Source organism: Cherax quadricarinatus, chromosome 44 (assembly GCF_038502225.1).
Source record: "Cherax quadricarinatus isolate ZL_2023a chromosome 44, ASM3850222v1, whole genome shotgun sequence".
In the NCBI taxonomy this organism is placed as follows: Eukaryota; Metazoa; Arthropoda; class Malacostraca; order Decapoda; family Parastacidae; genus Cherax; species Cherax quadricarinatus.
The window spans coordinates 14847002-14870868 of record NC_091335.1 but is presented as its reverse complement, the minus strand read 5'-3'; the positions used below and the strand labels follow the sequence as shown (position 1 = coordinate 14870868).

Genomic DNA, 23867 nt, shown 5'->3' with positions numbered 1-23867 from the left:
GACAGGTCATATGGTTGCATTCAGTTAGGTAGTGATTCTGTTAGGTAGTGTATTTAAAAAATAATAAAGTTAGATTGGGTTTTAGGTTTAACAGAACTGCAGGAGGCCAAGAGAGGAGTACGAAGAAAACAACAGGGTGATGGTGGACACACTGGCTGAGGTGGCAAGAAGAGCTCACTCGAGCAGAGCAAAGTTACTGGTAATGGGCGATTTCAACCACAGGGAGATCGACTGGGAAAACCTGGAGCCACATGGGGGTCCCGAAACATGGAGAGCCAAGATGATGGATGTGGTACTTGAAAACCTCATGCATCAACATGTCAGGGACACAACCAGAGAGAGAGGGGAGGATGAGCCAGCAAGACTGGATCTTGTGTTCACCCTGAGCAGTTCGGACATTGAGGACATCACTTACGAGAGGCCCCTTGGAGCTAGCGATCATGTGGTGCTGAGTTTTGACTATATAGTAGAGTTACAAGTGGAGAAGGTAACAGGAACTGAAGGGGACAGGCCAAACTATAAAAGGGGGGACTACACAGGTACGAGAAACTGCCTGCAGGAGGTTCAGTGGGACAGAGAAATGGTAGGAAAATCAGTAAACGAGATGATGGAATATGTGGCAACAAAGTGCAAGGAGGCAGAGGAAAGTTTTGTTCCCAAGGGAAACAGAAATAATAGGAAGACCAAAACGAGTCCTTGGTTTACCCGAAGGTGTAGGGAGGCAAAAACTAAGTGCAACAGAGAATGGAAAAGGTACAGGAGGCATAGGACCCAGGAAAACAAGGAGATTAGTAGAAGAGCCAGAAACGAGTATGCACAGATAAGGAGGGAGGCCCAGCGACAGTATGAAAACGACATAGCATCGAAAGTCAAATCTGACCCGAAACTGTTGTATAGCCACATTAGGAGGAAGACAACAGTCAAGGACCAGGTGATAAGGCTGAGGAAAGAAGGTGGAGAACTCACAAGAAACGATCAAGAGGTATGTGAGGAGCTCAACACGAGATTTAAGGAAGTATTTACAGTAGAGACAGGAAGGACTCTGGGGGGACAGACCAGATGGGGACACCAGCAAGGAATACACCAACAAGTGTTGGACGACATACATACAGATGAGGAGGAGGTGAAGAAACTGCTAAGGGACATCGATACCTCAAAGGCAATGGGACCGGACAACATCTCCCCGTGGGTCCTTAGAGAGGGAGCAGATATGTTGTGCGTGCCACTTGCCACAATCTTCAACACATCCCTGGAAACTGGGCAACTACCTGAGGTATGGAAGACGGCAAATGTAGTTTCCATTTTTAAAAAAGGAGACAGAAAAGAGGCACTAAACTATAGACCTGTGTCATTGACGTGTATAGTATGCAAAATTATGGAGAAGATTGTCAGGAGGAGAGTGGTGGAGCACCTGGAACGGAACAGGAGTATAAATGCCAACCAGCACGGATTCACGGAAGGCAAATCCTGTGTCACAAACCTTCTGGAGTTTTATGATAAAATAACAGAAGTAAGACAAGAGAGAGAGGGGTGGGTTGATTGCATCTTCTTGGACTGCAAGAAGGCCTTTGACACAGTTCCTCACAAGAGATTAGTGCAGAAGCTAGAGCATCAGGCGCATATAACAGGAAGGGCATTGCAATGGATCAGAGAATACCTGACAGGGAGGCAACAACGAGTCATGGTACGTAATGATGTATCACAGTGGGCACCTGTGACGAGCGGGGTCCCACAGGGGTCGGTCCTAGGACCAGTGCTATTTTTGGTATATGTGAACGACATGACGGAAGGGTTGGATTCAGAAGTGTCCCTGTTTGCAGATGATGTGAAGTTAATGAGGAGAATTAAATCTGATGAAGACCAGGCAGGACTTCAAAGAGACCTGGACAGACTGGACACCTGGTCCAGCAAATGGCTTCTCGAATTTAATCCTGCCAAATGCAAAGTCATGAAGATAGGGGAAGGGCACAGAAGACCACAGACAGAGTATAGGCTAGGTGGCCAAAGACTGCAAACCTCACTCAAGGAGAAAGATCTTGGGGTGAGTATAACACCGAGCATGTCTCCGGAAGCACACATCAATCAGATAACTGCTGCAGCATACGGGCGCCTGGCAAACCTGAGAACAGCATTCCGATACCTTAGTAAGGAATCATTCAAGACACTGTACACCGTGTATGTCAGGCCCATACTGGAGTATGCAGCACCTGTTTGGAACCCGCACTTGATAAAGCACGTCAAGAAACTAGAGAAAGTACAAAGGTTTGCGACAAGGTTAGTTCCAGAGCTAAGGGGAATGTCCTATGAAGAAAGATTAAGGGAAATCGGCCTGACCACACTGGAGGACAGGAGGGTCAGGGGAGACATGATAACGACATATAAAATACTGCGTGGAATAGACAAGGTGGACAAAGACAGGATGTTCCAGGGAGGGGACACAGAAACAAGAGGCCACAATTGGAAGTTGAAGACACAAATGAGTCAGAGAGATAGTAGGAAGTATTTCTTCAGTCATAGAGTTGTAAGGCAGTGGAATAGCCTAGAAAATGATGTAGTGGAGGCAGGAACCATACACAGTTTTAAGACGAGGTTTGATAAAGCTCATGGAGCGGGGAGAGAGAGGGCCCAGTAGCAACCGGTGAAGAGGCGGGGCCAGGAGCTAGGACTCGACCCCTGCAACCACAAATAGGTGAGTACAAATAGGTGAGTACACCCACACCCACACACACACACACACACACCCACACACACACACACACCCTCACACTCACACACACACACACACACACACACGCACACACACACACACACACACCCTCACACACACCCGCACACACACCCTCACACACACCCACACACACGCACGCACACACACACACACACACACACACACACACACACACACACACACACACACACACACACACCCACACACACACACACACACACACACACACACACACACACACACACACACACACACACACACACACACACACACACACACACACACACACACACACCTTACACCTGTTGTCCTGTTCACCTAGCAGCAAATAGGTACCTGGGTGTTAGTCGACTGGTGTGGGTCGCATCCTGGGGGACAAGATTAAGGACCCCAATGGAAATAAGTTAGACAGTGACTTAAGAAATCGTAATGACACGATTGGTGTAGAAATATACCTAGTTGGATGAATCTTATTGTGGCTAGCTGGTCTAGTGGCTAACGCGACGGGCTGGAGTTTTGAGACTCTATGACCGCGGGTTCAATCCCGGCCGGGGGTATGGTTTAAGTTAGACAGTCCTCGATGACGCACTGACTTTCTTGGGTTATCCTGGGTGGCTAACCCTCCGGGGTTAAAAATCCGAACGAAATCCTATCCTATCCTATCTATCACACACACACATGCACACATGCACACATGTGGTAATGCTTTATTTACAGCTAGCAAAGTCAGGGTATTTCTCCAGAATGGTCTGCAATATACCACTGTGGATAAAATACTTAGCCATTTCTTGAACACTTCTGAGTGAGTTGTTTCTAAATTCATTAATTTTATCACACTCCAGTACATAATGACGCAATGTGTGACAATAGTCCATCTGGCAAAGTTTACATTTCGTTTGGTCTACATCTGGTGGTGGTGATTTAACCTGCCAAAGATACTTGTAACCCATCCGGAGCCGGGCAGTAGTGACATCCAAGAGTCTGCTTATCTTGTTGGATGCACCATAGACATGTGGCTCCTCCTGCATGATGGAATGATGATAGATGGACTGACTTGTGTCAATCTCCCTAAGTCTGAAGTCAATAAAGTTCATTTGAAGTTCTTTTCGTATTATTGTTCTCAAACTGCTAAATGACAACCCAAGATTGTAATCTACCCCCTCTTTGAAAGCATACAGCTTAGCCAATTTATCAGTTCTATCATGCATCTGAAGACCAATGTGAGATGGAATCCACAGCATGTGCACTCTGACTCCACTGTCCACAATCTTACCATATCTATGTCTGGCTTCTGACAAAAGCATGCCACAATTTATACTTAATGAGTTGAGAGCATTTATGGATGACAGAATCAGTTACAATTAAAGTGATGGGATCCATAGCAATTGTACATTAATTCCTTTGTCCCTAATTTTTGAGTATCTATACCTGGCTTCCCCAATGAGTATGTTGTTGGAGTCATTATATGAGCCAAGAGCCTTCAATGATGACATAGAATCAGTAATGATGATAGAGTCAAGCTCAGTGTCATAGGTTAGCTTTAGCGCCATTAGGATTGCAAACAATTCAGTTTGCAGTGTAGACGCCCAGTTGTTAATTCTTATGCCTAACTCAACAAATTTATTATCGTTCTTAACTAGGGAGGTGGCAACAAGAGCAGATGCAGCTGATGTCTGATTCTGTAGTACAGTCTGTTAAGCATCATTCTTTCAAAAGTCTTACAAAGACAACTAGTTAAGGAGATCGGCCTAAATGTATCAGGCTGTTGGGGCTTAGGGATAGGCACAATGAGACTATTGGTCCAGGAAGTAGGAAGAACGCCCTCAATGTAACTGAGATTATACAGTGCCAACAAAGGGTTATCAGGCACGTGCCTTAGAGTTCTGAGAATATCATAGGTTATACCATCCTCTCCAGGAGTATTATTATTATTATTATAATCAAGGGGGAAGCGCTAAACCCGGAGGATTATACAGCGCCTGGGGGGGGATGTGGAAGGCATTCAGGCTTAATTCGGGGAACTGGAGCACAGATCCAATTCCCTAAATCAAGAGCCCCTCACCAACATCAAGGAACCTTCCTTGAGGGGTCTCCAGGAGCAGTTGATCGACCTTTGGTTAATGCATTATCTAATTCATACTCGGTAAAGAGGCAATCACTCTCATCAATATTTTGGCTCATAAAATTAATCAGTTTCAACATTTCTTCAGAAGTACTCTCTAAATTTTTTCTAATATAGTTTATTTGGACATGATACATAGTTGTACAAGGAATTACAGTAGTTCAAATGTAATTACATATTGTAACATTTGCAAAGAAATAAACTTTTGTATTTTGTATCTGTAATGTTAACTGAGGGAATTATTATAATTATTATTATAAGCAAGGGGAAGCGCTAAACCCGTAGGATTATACAGCGCCTGGGTGGGGGGGATGTGGAAGGCATTCAGGCTTAATTCAAGGAACTGGAGCACAGATCCAATTCCCTAAGTCAAGAGCCCCTCACCAACATCAAGGAACCTTCCCTGAGGGGGTTAATTAAGGGAGATTATTATTATTATTATTATAATCAAGGGAAGCGCTAAACCCGGAGGATTATACAGCGCCTGTGGGGGGATGTGGAAGGCATTCAGGCTTAATTTGGGGAACTGGAGCACAGATCCAATTACCTAAATCAAGAGCCCCTCACCAACATCAAGGAACCTTCCTTGAGGGGTTAATTGAGGGAGAGAGAGGTGTGAGGTACAGGAGCTGAGTCTCGACCCCCGCCAACACAACAAGGTAAGTACAGACATCAGCTGTGAGTGACAAAAATCAGCTGTTATCTCCTCAAGGCAGCTCAGACTACCGAAAAAAACAAGATTTATAATCAATATATATATAAAAGAGGATGATAGCGCCTTGTTTCTATGAAGATGTTGTGATATAACTATAATAAGTGACGGTCAAAAGGTTAATAGTCACGTGGATGTCAAGCAGCAGTGAAGTCATTACTGTGTTGGTACTAAGGTTAGAAATATATTACTTTTAAGTGACTCTGAACAGCATTCCTAAGTGTGTTCATAATTTTAATCGGAAAATTTATCTCATTTGCACATGGAGTGACTAATTGTCTTGTGTAATTGCCGGGTTTTGTATACTACGTATTACAATAATGATCATGTATTATTCGTGTTATGTGTCAGTATAGGAAACTTTAAGGTGACACTTGTTACAAGATTAATATTTTTGTGGTAATGTAAGAATGAGTCACTATTTTCAGCTCTGTGACTCCTTTGTATTGTAACTGTATGGTACTATAACTATGTTTTATCTCATTCTTATAAGACAAGATCTGTATAGCCCTTGTGGCTTAGCGCTTCTTTTTGATTATAATAATAATAATAATAATATAAGACAAGATACAGTGGAAATAAGTCACTTTGACTTTTCTGGGTTATCATAGGTAATTTACACAATGTATGATATTTGAACTTAGATGTACCTGTACCTAAATAAACTTATTCACGTACAGAGTTCATCATCATAACTGGTTTTCTCTAACTCATTTTCATGTTCAAATATCAAGTTACTAACAGTTTTAAAACATGAAGATGAGGGAATACTGTAGCAGGCCTCTTGCCCATGCTAGGCAGGTTCAACTTACGTCCACCCACATACCTGTCCAACCTATAATTAAACTTACCCAAAGTTCTTGCTACAGTGATGCTACTAATGACTTTATTCCACACAATGAGTGTCTGTGGTTCAATCCCCGGAATAAGAAGAAACATTGGGCATGTTTCCTTACTCCTGTTATTCCTGTTCACCTAGCAGTAAGTAGGTACTTGGGTGTTATTCAACTGTTGTGGGTTGCATCCTGGGGGACAAGATTAAAGGACCCCAGTGGAAATAAGACAGTCTTTGATGACATACTGACTTTCTTGGGTTATCCTGGGTAAATAACCCTCCCCAGCTTAAAAAAAAATTGAGCAAATCTTATCTTATATACATTTCTAAATCAGATTTTTTTTTCCAACTTGAATCCATTGCTGCGAGTCCTGTTCTAGTTTGATACTTTCAACACATTATTTTTGTTCCCTTTATTATTCCTATTCTCCTGTTCTTCACTCATAATCCTCTAATTCTGGCTTTCCAAAAGCTGCATTTTTAGTGCCTCCAGTTTATTTTTCTCCAAATTGTTTTCTGAATTTTAAATTAGCCTAGGTTAGGTTACAAAAACCTATTAAAAGAAATTTAACCATTATTTTTTCTGTAGGGAGATGCCTTGATTAAGGAATAATTGGACCTGTCTTCTCCTTCCTTGGATTGAACTTGATTGTCTTCTATTCCTCAGGCACTGTGTGACCCCAATGAAAAATAAGTAATTTTTTCTGACATTTTTTTGGGGTTATCCTAGGTAATTTACACTATGTATGATAATTGTACTTTTGTGTACCCATACCTAAATAAACTTACTTACCCTTATGAGTGTAACAATTCCTCATGATTATAATGTTTATTAATCACAGATGAGGAAAAATAGGAAACAAAATTTGAATATTTACCTATCTTAGTGTGAGAATGGCTGTTTTTGGGGATGGCTTCTGGTAGCACATTCAGCTTCCCTCTGAAAGACCTGCATTTGATCCTAGCATAAGTGGAAACTAGCATATTTCCTTATGCCTGTTGTGTGTGTGTTTGCCTAGCTGTAAGTGGGTGCTTGGATGTTAGCTGAATGTTCTGGGTCACATCATGTGGAAGAGGACCCAAGGACTAGTGGCTTTATTGAGTTATCCTTGGTTACTAACCCTCCAGGTTAAGTAAGTTTATTCAGGTACAGGTACACATAAATACAGTTACATAAATTATCATGCATAGCAACATATGTGTAGATTATGTAAGATAACCCAAGAAAGTCAGACAAAGTGACTTATTTCCATTGGGATCCTTAATACAAATCTTTACTAACATTGAGTGCCTTCTCAATGTTGAACTGACCACTGTTATCTTAAGAAGAAACACTCCCTTGTTGAGTACTGTATTGTATTATGGTCTACATATTAAAATATTTTAATTTATGTTAACCGAACCCAGATCAAATTAACCTAACCTAACTATTCTTGAGAGTTTAATTCCTACATTGAGTATTAGTGTACAGGTTGAATTACATCCTTAATTTAGCACATTCAGTTGACGGGCTATAAACCAGATAAACTAACATTTTGAAAAAATAGGGCAAACAGTATTTTGTATTTTTTACCTCAGTAAAATTTTATTTTTATTAAACAAAAATTGCAAGCCATATTAGAGCATTTTGATCAAAATCTAACTCCGAAAATATTTATTTCTTAATTAATTTTCTTCTCGCCTCATAGACCATGGCATTCATCGGGAATTTATTCAAGACCTTCATGGGGTCAGAGACCCCTTCAGGAAATACAGTTGTGGAAGTTGGAATCTCAGATTTTTCCAGAATACCAGTAAGTTTTTAGCAGTATAGCATAATACCTTTAAAGAAAACTTTAGGCATATATCTTCGGATTGTAACAAAAGTATCTCAACAGGCCAATTTATAACAATCCACTTTTCTGAGTATATTTTTTAAGAAAAGTTAGCTTTTAAGAATTATGAAGATAAATACACATAAGTTGTAGCTAGTATCCTTATCAGTCAGAAAAATATAAATATTTCTTTGTAACAAAAAATTTAAATACAATAAATCCTCTCATTAATGGACTAGTAGGGGGAGGGGGGTGTATGATAATGCCAATTGTCAGTAACTCCCAAATTATGAAATTAATATTTCACAATTGTACTAAGATCAGCTCTTCATTCTGACATTTCTAGTTCCATTTCATCCAGTACCCTATCCAGATCACAACTCTTAGGTCAGTGAAGAGTTTTCTTGATATCCTTTCCTTTCTGACTATTATTCAGCAAGATATTTCATACTGTAATTATTTTCTTCTGTTTATTCATATCAAACTCTTCAATTTCACATGGAATACTTTCATGGCAATTAAATTTTGAGGGATTTTCACGTTGAGGGTGCTGAACTTCTCGATTTTTTTTTATTGGAGTATGAGCAGGGTAATATTTAGTGAAGGGATTTAAGGAATCCGGTTAGCCGGACTTGAGCCCTGGAAATGGGAAGTACAATGCCTGCACTCTAAAAGAGGGCTTTGGGATATTGACAGTTTGGAGGGACTTCTAAACTGTCGTATCTGAGTGCCTCTGCAAAGATTGTGATTATGTGTGAGTGAGGTGAAAGTGTTGAATGATGAAAGTATTTTCTTTTTGGGGATTTTCTTTCTTTTTGGGTCACCCTGCCTTGGGTGACGGCTGACTTGTTGAAAAAAATTATTGTACATTTAAAAACTCATACTTAATAACCCATGTCTAGTTCTTAATTAGTAAGCATTAGAATTAGTCTGCCTGCAATGTGCCACATGCTAGTGGCTTTCTTTTGTTCCAAACAATATTTTATTACATGTAAACTACATCACCTGTATACTACAGAAAAGAAATAAATTGGTTGTAATTGTATCTTGTATTTGTTCTTGGCAATGAATCAGTGTTAACATATTGTATTTCAGATTCAGTGTCGTGAAGACTGCCTGGTTCTGTATGGTCCGACATCTACCAACAACTTTGAACTGCTTATGCATCAGCCTGTTCAGAATTCACTCTCTAAAGCTTACAGGTGGGATCCTATGACTAGCCACATTAGTTTGAAAATGTGATTTCTTCCTTTATCTGGATCTTCAGAATATTTAAAAACATAATTGAGAAACGAATAATAAGTAGTTAGCTGTAGTCACAGTGGGATGTCACTGCTGTGTACCACAATCCTACAAGTCACAAACACAGACTTGCTCTTTAATATTTTTTTTATCTTCTATTTAACTTGTTGACCAGATCAGCTAGCTCTGTAATGCCTGATTCTTCTCGTCTTGATAGTCTTTTCAGAATAGTTGACTGTGATGAAGCTCAGGTGCGTTTCATTGCATTGAAGGAGGTGTTGCCTACATTAGCAGTGTACATGTCACATGATATTGTCAATCAACAAGTTCTTCAGAATATATGTGATTTAATTCGGGATCATCCTACATGGACATCTGCTCACATTGCTGCCCATCTTGGCTTTTCTCGGCTATTTATGCATCCTGAAATAACGAGGTAAGGCATAATTTTGCTAATAATATCTCCCACCATACTTCTCACCTCTGGGACCCATCAGCTAGACTTGAGTCCTGGGAGTGGGAAATACAGTTCCTGCACTCAAAAAGAGGGCCTAGAATACTGCAGTTCAGAGGGTCATTTTAATTGTGATGGCTTGGCACTCTTTGTAAGACATCGCAGTGATGTTGAAGATGAAAGTGCAGTGCTAAGCCACCAATAAAGTAGTGGATAACTGGAATAGATTCCAGGAGAAAATGTACCACAACTACTAGAAAACTAAAAATACTATATACAAGCATACCTTGCTAATACAGTGCTTCGATTTAGAGCGATTTGCTAATTTGGTGCTTTTCAGTTATATTCATTTTTATTATTTTTGATGGTGATGCATACATCAGCTGACTAGTGCCATTTTGAGGTTAACAATGCAGTGGACCCTCAGCTAATGATGGCATCACCTAACGTTAAATCCAGCTAACGATACATTTTAACGCAAACATTTTGCCTCGGCTAACGCTAAAAAACTCTCCTAACGATATTCATTCTCAGGTACCAATTAATGTCGTTAGGTGAGGGTCCACTATATAATACTACTGTGCGATAAGCGAAAATTGCCAGTGGATCGAAAAGAGCATTTTTTATTGTTGAATGAGTCTAAAACGCCAGATAACATGTTTACACTATCATATATTAAGTGCTCAATACAGCTAGGCATAAAAAAACTAGATAAAATAGATAAAAATAGATAAAAAATACTTATTTTGCATAATTTATCAATTAAACTTTATCATAGGTATGTATGTAAATGAAAAATGACATATATAGGGGCTGCTACTATCCATAGTTTCAGGTATCGACAGTAGGTCTTGGAATATATTCCCTATGGATATGGGGGGACTACTGTACTGTACATACCCATGAATAATTTCTGACTAATCTCCAAAATGGAGACTTGATACTATTATGTATATGTACAGTATATTTATACTGTATTTGTGGTGCAAATTTAAAAAAAAATTCTTTTAATTCCTATAAACTTAGGTACGTAGACACAGCTGATATGGAGATGAAAGAAACACCCTTACACTTGGCAATAAAGGAAGGTCACCTTGATGTTATTCGAAGTTTGATGCAAAAAAATGTCAGCGTTGATGTTACTGATGTAAAAGGCAACTCTGTATATCATCTTGCAGCAACAACCAATGAAACAATCATAAAGGTATGTGACTCCATTCCTGTTTTTGAGGAAGTAGACTGGGTCTTGGCTGTCCAAGTTAGCACTAATTTGAAAATTTAAAATTACAATAAGTTGGTAGACACCAACTGCCTGAGGATGTGATATTCTTAATTCATGTGAAGGAATGGAAGCCTATTAAATGTTTTGCACTCTGGCATGAGTGCTGGTCGTTTTGTCTCATAATCACGTATGATAACAAGTAATTTGTACATTATATCTTCTCTTTCTTTTGGTTCATTGAAATAGTTTCTAACAGAAAATATTTTGCACACTTAGGTGACATGCCTGTATGAAACTCATTACACCTAGATTGGGAACCACTGATCTAAGAGATCACTCTGAAATGGTTTTATTTTACTAGAGCAGTAGATCATTGATTATCTGGTACCATCTGTGGATGGTTATGCTGTATTTTTAAAAAATACCAGATAATTGAATAATTTTGGGGGGTTATTGTTTGTATGCTATTGTTTTTCGATATCAGTTCAAGTACTCTGTACGAAAAAAATCAGTGAATAATGTTGAGCCGCGAAAAAGTCAATACCAGATAATGAGTGATCAACTGTGTCTTATTTTATAGAATTATGGTTTCAATAAATGATGTTATGTTTGAACATTATTTTTTATCTGATGTAGTGTTAGTTATCCCTACATTATTTAATGTCTTCTTTCAGCTGGTAACTCAAAAAGAGTCTCGTCTTTTAAATGTCCCTAACGAAGCTGGGAAAACACCCCTTCATCTGGCCTGTGAAGGAGATAAACCAGATTGTGTGAAAGCTCTTCTCTGTGCTGGGGCAGATGTGAATGTTGCAGCCACTCATGATTCTACTTTACCAATCCATTCAGCTATGGCTGCCAATAGTACACACTGTGCAAAGGAAATAATTGCCATGTATCCAAACCAACTCAATGCGAAGGTAATTTGTTTTTGTGTTCTGTAGCATCTCTACTGTAGTTTTTATCTTCTCTGTCAGATCAGTTAACTGCATGGAGGGCATCTGAATAATGAAAAGCTGGTAAATTATGCAGAGTAGCATTTACATACTGTAATTGCAATTCACCTTAATCATTAACCCTTTGAGGGTCGACAGGCCCTCTCCGAAAATCGTTCTCAGGGTCAGCCAAATTTAAAAAAAAAAAAAATTATTTTCTCCTATGAAAAGATAGAGAATCTTTTCCCGATCATAGAGACACCAAAAGTTTGAAATTTGATAGAAAACTTACGGAATTATGCTCTCGCAAAGTTAGCGGTCTCGGCGATGTTTACGCATCGGCGATTTTGCCCACTTTGAGCCCCATTTTCGGCCAATTTCACTGTACTAGTCGACAAAAACCATGAATATTTTGCTAGAACTCCATTTTTTCTATCGAATGGGTGCAAGAAACCACCCATTTATGAAATTCAACTATCCAGTACAGTGGTCAGAATTTAGCAATTTTGCCAATTTCACACAAATTTCAAAAGATGCCAATTTCCGAATAGGGTCCAGAATAAACAAGAAAGACATTCCTGGCACTAAAATGACATTTCCTCTAGTCATTAGTCACGTCTCAAGGCCCCTCTTATATTCTTTTGCTTTCCACTTTGAATTTTTATTCTCACAAAAAATATAATATTTACTGTTATGCAGACTACTGCATTAGTGTAAAAAATGGTATAAATATTATTGGTGCACTTGTGAAAGAATATTAGACTCACCAGTTGACGTGTATTGCACGCTTGGCACGATTTGTTTACTTTTGAAGTTTGGTAAAAATCGAACATTTCTGCTACTTTGAGCTCAATTTCAAGGCACCTTTCATTGTAAAACCAGTCAAAATCATCTCAATTTCTGTAATATGTCTTCCATTCTATAAAATGAGACCAAGAAAACTAGAATACAACAATAAATACCATACGAAAATACACTGCAAAGTCGCTGATTTATTCCAAAAAAATGGTCGAAGTTTTTTTTTTCTTATTATGCACTGTGTGCTGCAGGATTTTTTTTAGACTGTGCACACTGACCACATAGACCCATTCTTTCATATGAAGGCCTACCAGCATTCTCCCACTAGATTTGAGGCCGCTAGAATTTATGCGTACTAGTACGTCAAAAACCCCTACGCGTAAGACGTACTAGTACGACCAAAACCCTCAAAGGGTTAAAATAAAATCATGTTTATGTACTTAATAGTAGAATGTCAGAACTAAATTGTGGTTTCTCTTTTTAGGACATGAAACAGGGAGGAACACCTTTACACTGGGCTACTTCCAGAGAAATAATTAATGCCATGGCAGACTTGGGATGTAGTATCAATGCACGGAATTTTCATGGTCTTACTGCTCTGCATAAAATGGCAAGTTAATTTGTTTTCGTTATTGTAACTGAGAGATGCATTTTGTGAGAAGCCTGCAGATGATGAATTTGCAGAAAATTAATTTTATTTTGGTGGGATACAGGTGGATATATTGTGGATAAATGTGACTTTTGTTCCCAGATACTATCTAGTATTATTTTAGATTTTTTATATTAGTGTATTTTCACATTTGTACTAGTATGTAATTTAATACTGGTGGGCCCTGCTTTACAGAGCTTCACTGTATGGTGTTTTGCTAATGCAGCAGTTTTCAATTATATACCCATTCTTCATTTATTCAGACTTCCTACAATAAATATGTATATTCACCACTCTGTAAGCTGTAATAAAGTTGGTAGAATTACTGACAATATGTAAAGTAAAAGGACACAAGTGCAACTAATGTGACATTTATTGTGGCAACGTTTCGCTCTCCAGGAGCTTTATCAAGCCATTACAAACAATACATGGACACAGAGGGTATATAAAGGCTTTGAGTGAGGTGCAATACTAGTGAGGTAACATTTCGATGTTCACTAGTGGTGGTGGTAGTAGTAGTAGTAGTAGTAGTAGTAACAAAAATAATACAATAAGGAAGAGCAATTAATTCGTACATGAGTAAAAGGATATAAAAGCTATTACTTGGGTAACATAAAAATAGGTTGGACAAATATAGACTGGAAAGAGGCAGGTTTTTTTCAGTGTTCACTCTCTGTAATGTGCTTTGTGTAGTATAACAGGAGAGACTATGTGATGGCAGGGTTTACTGTTTTCAGGAGGATTCCTGCGGAAATTAGTTTCTTTGATCACTAATTGGGTGTCTCTGAATTTCATGAGATGATTGGTGGAATTTCGGTGTTGTACACAGGCGTTGTTTAAGTTGTCGTTCCTACATGCGTAAATGTGTTCATTGAGGCGGGTGTCGAGGTTTCTTGCTGTTTCACCTACGTAGATCTTGTCAACGCCTGTGTACAACACCGAAATTCCACCAATCATCTCATGAAATTCAGAGACGCCCAATTAGTGATCAAAGAAACTAATTTCCGCAGACGCAAGTGCCTTGAATCAGCACTGATCGCTGTTTCGATTACAATTAAACAAAACAACGGCAGCTTCACCATCTCCGAAGTCTTAGCAAGAATCCTCCTGAAAACAGTAAACCCTGCCATCACATAGTCTCTCCTGTTATACTACACAAAGCACATTACAGAGAGTGAACACTGAAAAAAACCTGCCTCTTTCCAGTCTATATTTGTCCAACCTATTTTTATGTTACCCAAGTAATAGCTTTTATATCCTTTTACTCATGTACGAATTAATTGCTCTTCTTTATTGTATTATTTTTGTTACTACTACTACTACTACTACTACTACCACCACCACTAGTGAACATCGAAATGTTACCTCACTAGTATTGCACCTCACTCAGAGCCTTTATATACCCTCTGTGTCCATGTATTGTTTGTAATGGCTTGATAAAGCTCCTGGAGAGCGAAACGTTGCCACAATAAATGTCACATTAGTTGCACTTGTGTCCTTTTACTTTACACTCAGTAAGCTAAAGACAAAAATATTTTAAGGTAAGTAATATGTGTACTGTACATGCATTTTTTAGCTCTAGCTCTATTGCTCACTTTATATATGATAGTGTAAACATGTTATCAGGCTTTTATATGCATTTGAGAGTGAAAAAAGGCTTTGTTTCACTTTACAACAATTTTCGCTTTACAGCAGTAGCCCGGAACCTAACCTGCTGTATACCTGGAGTATACCTGGAGAAGGTTTTGGAGGTCAACGCCCCCTGTGGCCTGGTCCAAGACCAGGCCTCGTGGTGGATCAGGGTCTCATCAACCAGGCTGTTACTGCTGGCCGCATGCAAACTGACATACAAACCACAGCCCGGCTGGTCGGGTACTGACTTTAGGTGCCTGTCCAGTGCCTTCTTGAAGATAACACATTATAAATAGAGATCAGAATTAGCTAGAGGAATACCTGGTAAAGTGTATGGTAGAGTTATTATTGAAAAAATAAAGAGTAAGACTGAGAATAGGATAGCAGATGAACAAAGAGGCTTTAGGAAAGGTAGGGGGTGTGTGGACCAGGTGTTTACAGTGAAACATATAAGTGAACAGTATTTAGATAAGGCTAAAGAGGTCTTTGTGGCATTTATGGATTTGGAAAAGGCATATGACAGGGTGGATAGGGGAACAATGTGGCAGATGTTGCAGGTGTATGGTGTAGGAGGTAGGTTACTGAAAGCAGTGAAGAGTTTTTACGAGGATAGTGAGGCTCAAGTTAGAGTATGTAGGAAAGAGGGAATTTATTCCCCAGATTTTGTCCAGGTAGTCGGGAATTATACGCAGGAAGGAATACATATGAATGACCGCATAGGGGACAGGAGCCATAGTAGGGAAACAAGTGTAGTCAAAGATAAGATAAAACCAATATTGCAAACTAGAAATACCGCAGGAAATAGCAAACAAGAGGACTCCACTAGCAATAGTGAGGATATATTACCAAAAACAAATGGTGGGAGCTCCATTGTTGGTGCTAGGGAGGATAGAAGTAAGACAGGGAAACATGCACCAACAGGGAATACAGTCACAGAAACCCAAGGCAAACGGAAACCAAGCCTGTGCACATACTATGCACTCGGTATCTGCTGGCATGGGAAATCTGGAAAAACAGATGGGACGTGCAACTATGACCACCCTAAGAAATGCCATGCCCATATGACAACAGGAAAATGCAAACTCCCTTCCTGTAAGCTTTTTCACCCTGAACTGTGTACCTCTTCAGTACAGGAAAGACTGTGCTATAACTTAAATTGCCAGGCATACCATCTAAAGGGGACAAAAAGATACAAAACATCCAGGCCATGGGAAAACCTGGGTAGCCACAGCCACTCAAGAGGGAGAGGTTTTTTAGTGCCAGGAAGGAAAAAAAACTGGCAGGAAATGGCAGAAATCGTACACCAAATCCAGTCATTCCTGGAGTGGAACCACAGTCGATGGCCTCCACTCCAAACCAACAGATACAGATACTAATGCCGGAAAAAAAATCCCCCCCCAGTACCAACAATACCACCAGTCCGATAACATTCTTCTTTGCAAATATACAGGGTCTAAAGCCAGCAACAAACAACAAAATACCTTTCATCCGTGGACTGCTTGCAGAGGCAAAGGCAATGTTCGCGGCTTTCACTGAGACCCACATAAAGGATCACTTGGACAACGAAATATGGATCCCAGGTTACAACCTATACAGATGTGACAGAGTGAACAGGCAAAAGGGGGGGGTTGGCCTGTACATTGCAGAGTCACTTGTTTGCACAGAACTGCTAAATGCCTCAAATGATGTAGTGGAAGTTTTAGCAGTAAAGGTCGAGAACCAAAACCTAGTCATTGTGATAGTCTACAAGCCTCCGGATGCAACATCCCAGCAATTCCAGGAACAGCTGTTAAAAATTGACCACTGTCTGGAAAACCTTCCAGCTCCTGCACCCAACATCTTGCTCCTGGGGGATTTCAACTTAAGGCACCTAAAATGGAGGAATATAGCAAATAATATTGTTGCAGTAATAACACCAGGAGGCAGCTCTGATGAAAACTCACACTCACGTGAGCTTTTAAATCTCTGCACAAAATTCAATTTAAACCAGCAAATAATAGAGCCTACTAGACTGGAGAATACACTAGACCTCATCTTCATTAACAATGATGATCTGATAAGAAATATCACCATATCAAAAACAATATACTCAGATCACAACATAATTGAGGTTCAGTCATGTATGCGCGGAGCCCCAGACCGACATAATGAGATTAGTCACGAGGGAGCATTCACCAAATTCAACTTCAATAACAAAAACATAAAGTGGGACCAAGTAAACCAAGTCCTAACCGATATAAACTGGGAAGATATACTAAGCAACACAGACCCCAACTTATGCCTAGAACAGATTAACTCGGTAGCACTCGATGTATGCACAAGGCTTATTCCTCTAAGAAAAAGGAGGAGTAGATGTAAAACAGAAAGAGACAGGCGCTCCCTTTACAGGCGACGGAAAAGAATAACAGAGCGGCTAAAAGAGGTCAATATATCTGAAATGCGTAGGGAGACACTGGTCAGAGAAATAGCAAGCATCGAACTTAAGCTAAAAGAATCCTTTAGGAGTCAGGAATCGCGGGAAGAACTAAAAGCCATAAATGAAATCGAAAGAAACCCAAAGTATTTCTTCTCCTATGCCAAATCAAAATCGAGAACAACGTCCAGTATTGGGCCCCTACTTAAACAAGATGGGTCCTACACAGATGACAACAAGGAAATGAGTGAGCTACTCAAGTCCCAATATGACTCAGTTTTTAGCAAGCCGCTAACCAGACTGAGAGTCGAAGATCAAAATGAATTTTTTATGAGAGCCACAAAATTTGGTTAACACAAGCCTATCCGATGTTATCCTGACGCCAAATGACTTCGAACAGGCGATAAATGACATGCCCATGCACTCTGCCCCAGGGCCAGACTCATGGAACTCTGTGTTCATCAAGAACTGCAAGAAGCCCCTATCACGAGCCTTTTCCATCCTATGGAGAGGGAGCATGGACACGGGGGTCGTCCCACAGTTACTAAAAACAACAGACATAGCCCCACTCCACAAAGGGGGCAGTAAAGCAACAGCAAAGAACTACAGACCAATAGCACTAACATCCCATATCATAAAAATCTTTGAAAGGGTCCTAAGAAGCAAGATCACCACGCATCTAGAAACCCATCAGTTACACAACCCAGGGCAACATGGGTTTAGAACAGGTCGCTCCTGTCTGTCTCAACTATTGGACCACTACGACAAGGTCCTAAATGCACTAGAAGACAAAAATAATGCAGATGTAATATATACAGACTTTGCAAAAGCCTTCGACAAGTGTGACCATGGCGTAATAGCGCACAAAATGCGTGCTAAAGGAATAACAGGAAAAGTCGGTCGATGGATCTATAATTTCCTCACTAACAGAACACAGAGAGTAGTCGTCAACAGAGTAAAGTCCGAGGCAGCTACGGTGAAAAGCTCTGTTCCACAAGGCACAGTACTCGCTCCCATCTTGTTCCTCATCCTTATATCCGACATAGACAAGGATGTCAGCCACAGCACCGTGTCTTCCTTTGCAGATGACACCCGAATCTGCATGACAGTGTCTTCCATTGCAGACACTGCAAAGCTCCAGGCAGACATCAACCAAATCTTTCAGTGGGCTGCAGAAAACAATATGAAGTTCAACGATGAGAAATTTCAATTACTCAGATATGGTAAACATGAGGAAATTAAATCTTCATCAGAGTACAAAACAAATTCTGGCCACAAAATAGAGCGAAACACCAACGTCAAAGACCTGGGAGTGATCATGTCGGAGGATCTCACCTTCAAGGACCATAACACTGTATCAATCGCATCTGCTAGAAAAATGACAGGATGGATAATGAGAACCTTCAAAACTAGGGAGGCCAAGCCCATGATGACACTCTTCAGGTCACTTGTTCTATCTAGGCTGGAATATTGCTGCACACTAACAGCACCTTTCAAGGCAGGTGAAATTGCCGACCTAGAAAATGTACAGAGAACTTTCACGGCGCGCATAACGGAGATAAAACACCTCAATTATTGGGAGCGCTTGAGGTTCCTAAACCTGTATTCCCTGGAACGCAGGAGGGAGAGATACATGATTATATACACCTGGAAAATCCTAGAGGGACTAGTACCGAACTTGCACACGAAAATCACCCACTACGAAAGCAAAAGACTTGGCAGACGATGCACCATCCCCCCAATGAAAAGCAGGGGTGTCACTAGCACGTTAAGAGACCATACAATAAGTGTCAGGGGCCCGAGACTGTTCAACTGCCTCCCAGCACACATAAGGGGGATTACCAACAGACCCCTGGCAGTCTTCAAGCTGGCACTGGACAAGCACCTAAAGTCAGTTCCGGATCAGCCGGGCTGTGGCTCGTATGTTGGTTTGCGTGCAGCCAGCAGCAACAGCCTGGCTGATCAGGCTCTGATCCACCAGGAGGCCTGGTCTCAGACCGGGCCGCGGGGGCGTTGACCCCCGGAACTCTCTCCAGGTAAACTCCAGGTAAAAGTAGGCCTTAGACAAGAATGTGTGATGTCACCGTGGTTGTTTAATATATTTATAGATTGGGTTGTAAGAGAAGTAAATGTGAGGGTCTTGGCAAGAGGCGTGGAGTTAAAAGATAAAGAATCAAACATAAAGTTGGAGTTGTCACAGTTGCTCTTTGCTGATGACACTGTGCTCTTGGGAGATTCTGAAGAGAAGTTGCAGAGATTGGTGGATGAATTTGGTAGGGTGTGCAAAAGAAGAAAATTAAAAGTGAATACAGGAAAGAGTAAGGTTATGAGGATAACAAAAAGATTAGGTGATGAAAGATTGGATATCAGATTGGAGGGAGAGAGTATGGAGGAGGTGAATGTATTCAGATATTTGGGAGTGGACGTGTCAGCGGATGGGTCTATGAAAGATGAGGTGAATCATAGAATTGATGAGGGGAAAAGGGTGAGTGGTGCACTTAGGAGTCTGTGGAAACAAAGAACTTTGTCTTTGGAGGCAAAGAGTGGAATGTATGAGAGTATAGTTTTACCAACGCTCTTATATGGGTGTGAAGCATGGGTGATGAATGTTGCAGCGAGGAGAAGGCTGGAGGCAGTGGAGATGTCATGTCTGAGGGCAATGTGTGGTGTGAATATAATGCAGAGAATTCGTAGTTTGGAAGTTAGGAGGAGGTGCGGGATTACCAAAACGTTGTCCAGAGGGCTGAAGAAGGGTTGTTGAGGTGGTTCGGACATGTAGAGAGAATGGAGCGAAACAGAGTGACTTCAAGAGTGTATCAGTCTATAGTGGAAGGAAGGCGGGGTAGGGGTCGGCCTAGGAGAGGTTGGAGGGAGGGGGTAAAGGAGGTTTTGTGTGCGAGGGGCTTGGACTTCCAGCAGGCATGCGTGAGCGTGTTTGATAGGAGTGAATGGAGACAAATGGTTTTTAATATTTGACGTGCTGTTGGAGTGTGAGCAAAGTAACATTTATGAAGGGATTCAGGGAAACCGGCAGGCCGGACTTGAGTCCTGGAGATGGGAAGTACAGTGCCTGCACTCTGAAGGAGGGGTGTTAATGTTGCAGTTTAAAAACTGTAGTGTAAAGCACCCTTCTGCAAGACAGTGATGGAGTGAATGATGGTGAAAGTTTTTCTTTTTCGGGCCACCCTGCCTTGGTGGGAATCGGCCAATGTGATAATAAAAAAAAAATATTAGAGAACATTGCTACAATATAAAAGTGGTAAAGAAGTGGAATGAAATGAACAATGACACAGTGGAAACGTTGTTCATGTATACACTGTGATGGCTGTTGGACATTGTATGGTGTTTTTCCTTTTCTCCTATTGCAAAACTCAGTGATAACAAATTTGCAAATGCAAAACTCGGATGTTGGGTGATTGCAGTAAGCTTTCTTTTATACAGAAGGATGAGTGTGGACTAGAATGGTTCAAGTCGCCATCCACTCTTGTGTTTATTCATTTGACGGTTATTTATAATGACTTATCGCGGTTTATGGACCATGTTGTTGAGTTCAGCTAGATCTGGATTGGAGATGGAGGAAGTGGTTTCATCCATAAATGAAATTGGTTTAAATAGTTGAAATGTATTTGGTAGATTGTGACCTTCTCCAGGTCCTGTGGTGACCAGATAGTAACAAAACTTGTACTAGAATACAGAAAAGTAAACATTGAATAAGTTACCAAGTATGTGTTGCCATTGATATGCCATTTTATTTTAATTTTTGCTGGCTAGAAACTCAGTTAAGGAATGAAAAGTTAGTAAAAATGTGTACATGTATAGTCAAGGGATCCCCTTATATGGTAGAAAAACTTTGTCTTATATTAAATGTGTACTAATTGAATCATATTGATGAATTTCTTTTGGTGTAAACAGGTACAAAACAATCGCTTAGCATGTGTTTTAACCCTTTTGAGTCGTGGAGTCGAGGTTAATGTTGCTGATGATGAGGGTAATCTGGCAGTGCACTTAGCAAGTTCAGCTGCTGTTTTACAAGCCTTGCTTGTGTTTGGTGCCAACACTAATGTTATCAACAACAAGGTGAGATATTTTTATGCAAGTGTGCATGAATGATCATCTCCTGTTGAGGCAGAGTGATCCTAAAAAGAAAATACATTTACCATGATTCATTCATTTGCCATCTTTCTTTAAGATTGCCGATATCATCATCAGATTATCCTGACTGTATCATCCCCACCCCTCTTTCAGAGTACAGGTCTCCCTCCACATTTATGAGTTCTACTTTTGCAGGCTTTGAACATTCACAAATGACCAGCTGCCCAATCATATTTAAAATATGTCATTACGTATGTTAGGAATTGTGGCGGCAGCAGAGTTTGTTTGGAGATAGGACAAGATAGTCCTTCAATATGACACTAATATCAATTCTATGGCTTATTTATCTATCACAATTGATCTAATATGACATAATAAACAGTATTAATAACATAGAAACTTGACATATACTCTAGAATGAATAAAATATGTCATTATGTATGTCATGAGTGGTGTTGTGTTGTTGTTGTTGTTGGGTGTATAAGGGCCACTGAGAGCAGTACAGGTACTGTACTCCAGCCTCTGGGACTCAGTCTGGCTAGCTGGTCTCACCTGAATTCCTTCATAAAAGTTACCTTGCTCACACTCTAACAGCATGTCCATTAAAAACCACTTGTCTCCATTCAGTTCTATGTAACACACTCACACAAACCTGTTAGAAACTAAAGCCCCCTAAAACTCAAAACCTCTTATACTTCCTCTCTCTGGCACCTGGCACAACCCCTACTCCTATCTTTCACTCCTACTTTATATACCCTGATTGTCAATTTCTTCTCCAACCTCTCTACTTGCCCAAACCATCTCAGTCCCTCCTCAGCCCTCTGAATTATACCCTTGGTGACAACACATTGCCTTATAACTTGTTCCAAATTCTCTAGATGATATTCATACCACATAATGTTCTGAAGCATGACATCTCAACTGCCTCAAGCCTCCTCACTGTAGTGTCCCAAACTCATGCTAACATCTACACAAAAGAGTGGTATATTACCTTATTTGCCTTCATTGATAATCATCTTTCTTTCCACATATGCCTTAACACACCATCCACCTTTTTTTCTTTATCTGTTCTGTAGTTCACCTTGTCCTTCATTTTATTTATTATCACACTGGCCTATTCCCACCAAGGCAGGGTGGCCCAAAAAAGAAAAACTTTCACCATCATTCACTCCATCACTGTCTTGCCAGAAGGGCGCTTTACACTACAGTTTTTAAACTGCAACATTAACACCCCTCCTTCAGAGTGCAGGCACTGTACCTCCCATCTCCAGGACCCAAGTCCGGCCCGCTGGTTTCCCTGAACCCCTTCATAAATGTTACTTTGCTCACACTCCAACAGCACGTCAAGTATTAAAAACCATTTGTCTCCATTCACTCCTATCAAACACGCTCACGCATGCCTGCTAGAAGTCCAAGCCCCTCGCACACAAAACCTCCTTTACCCCCTCCCTTCAACCTTTCCTAGGCCGACCCCTACCCCGCCTTCCTTCCACTGCAGACTGATACACTCTTGAAGTCATTCTGTTTCGCTCCATTCTCTCTACATGTCCGAACCACCTCAACAACCCTTCCTCAGCCCTCTGGACAACAGCTTTGGTAATCCCGCACCTCCTCCTAACTTCCAAACTATGAATTCTCTGCATTATATTCACACCACACATTGCCCTCAGACATGACATCTCGACTGCCTCCAGCCTTCTCCTCACTGCAACATTCATCACCCATGCTTCACACCCATATAAGAGCATTGGTAAAACTATACTCTCATACATTCCCCTCTTTGCCTCCAAGGACAAAGTTCTTTGTCTCCACAGACTCCTAAGTGCACCACTCACCCTTTTCCCCTCATCAATTCTATGATTCACCTCATCTTTCATAGACCCATCCACTGACACGTCCACTCCCAAATATCTGAATACATTCACCTCCTTCATACTCTCTCCCTCCAATCTGATATCCAATCTTTCATCACCTAATCTTTTTGTTATCCTCATAACCTTACTCTTTCCTGTATTCACTTTTAATTTTCTTCTTTTGCATTCCCTACCAAATTCATCCACCAATCTCTGCAACTTCTCTTCAGAATCTCCCAAGAGCACAGTGTCATCAGCAAAGAGCAACTGTGACAACTCCCACTTTATGTGTGATTCTTTATCTTTTAACTCCACGCCTCTTGCCAAGACCCTCGCATTTACTTCTCTTACTACCCCATCTATAAATAT

At 40.5% G+C, this 23867-nt stretch overlaps 1 protein-coding gene across 2 annotated transcripts in view; it reads left to right on the top strand.

Annotated features, from left to right (window-relative positions):
• Positions 1 to 5375: 5375 nt before the first annotated feature.
• The window catches only part of iPLA2-VIA (calcium-independent phospholipase A2 VIA), an 82107-nt gene continuing 63615 nt past the window's right edge, over positions 5376 to 23867 (top strand). Inside the window, exons 1-8 of one of the 2 annotated variants that reach the window (XM_053789165.2) lie at positions 5376 to 5509; positions 8086 to 8190; positions 9307 to 9413; positions 9671 to 9889; positions 10934 to 11111; positions 11804 to 12046; positions 13344 to 13469; positions 21466 to 21630. In XM_053789165.2, the coding sequence (XP_053645140.1) occupies positions 8089 to 8190; positions 9307 to 9413; positions 9671 to 9889; positions 10934 to 11111; positions 11804 to 12046; positions 13344 to 13469; positions 21466 to 21630 (1140 nt within the window). In that variant the 5' untranslated portion in view covers positions 5376 to 5509; positions 8086 to 8088. The other variant, XM_053789164.2, reaches the window with a different exon arrangement.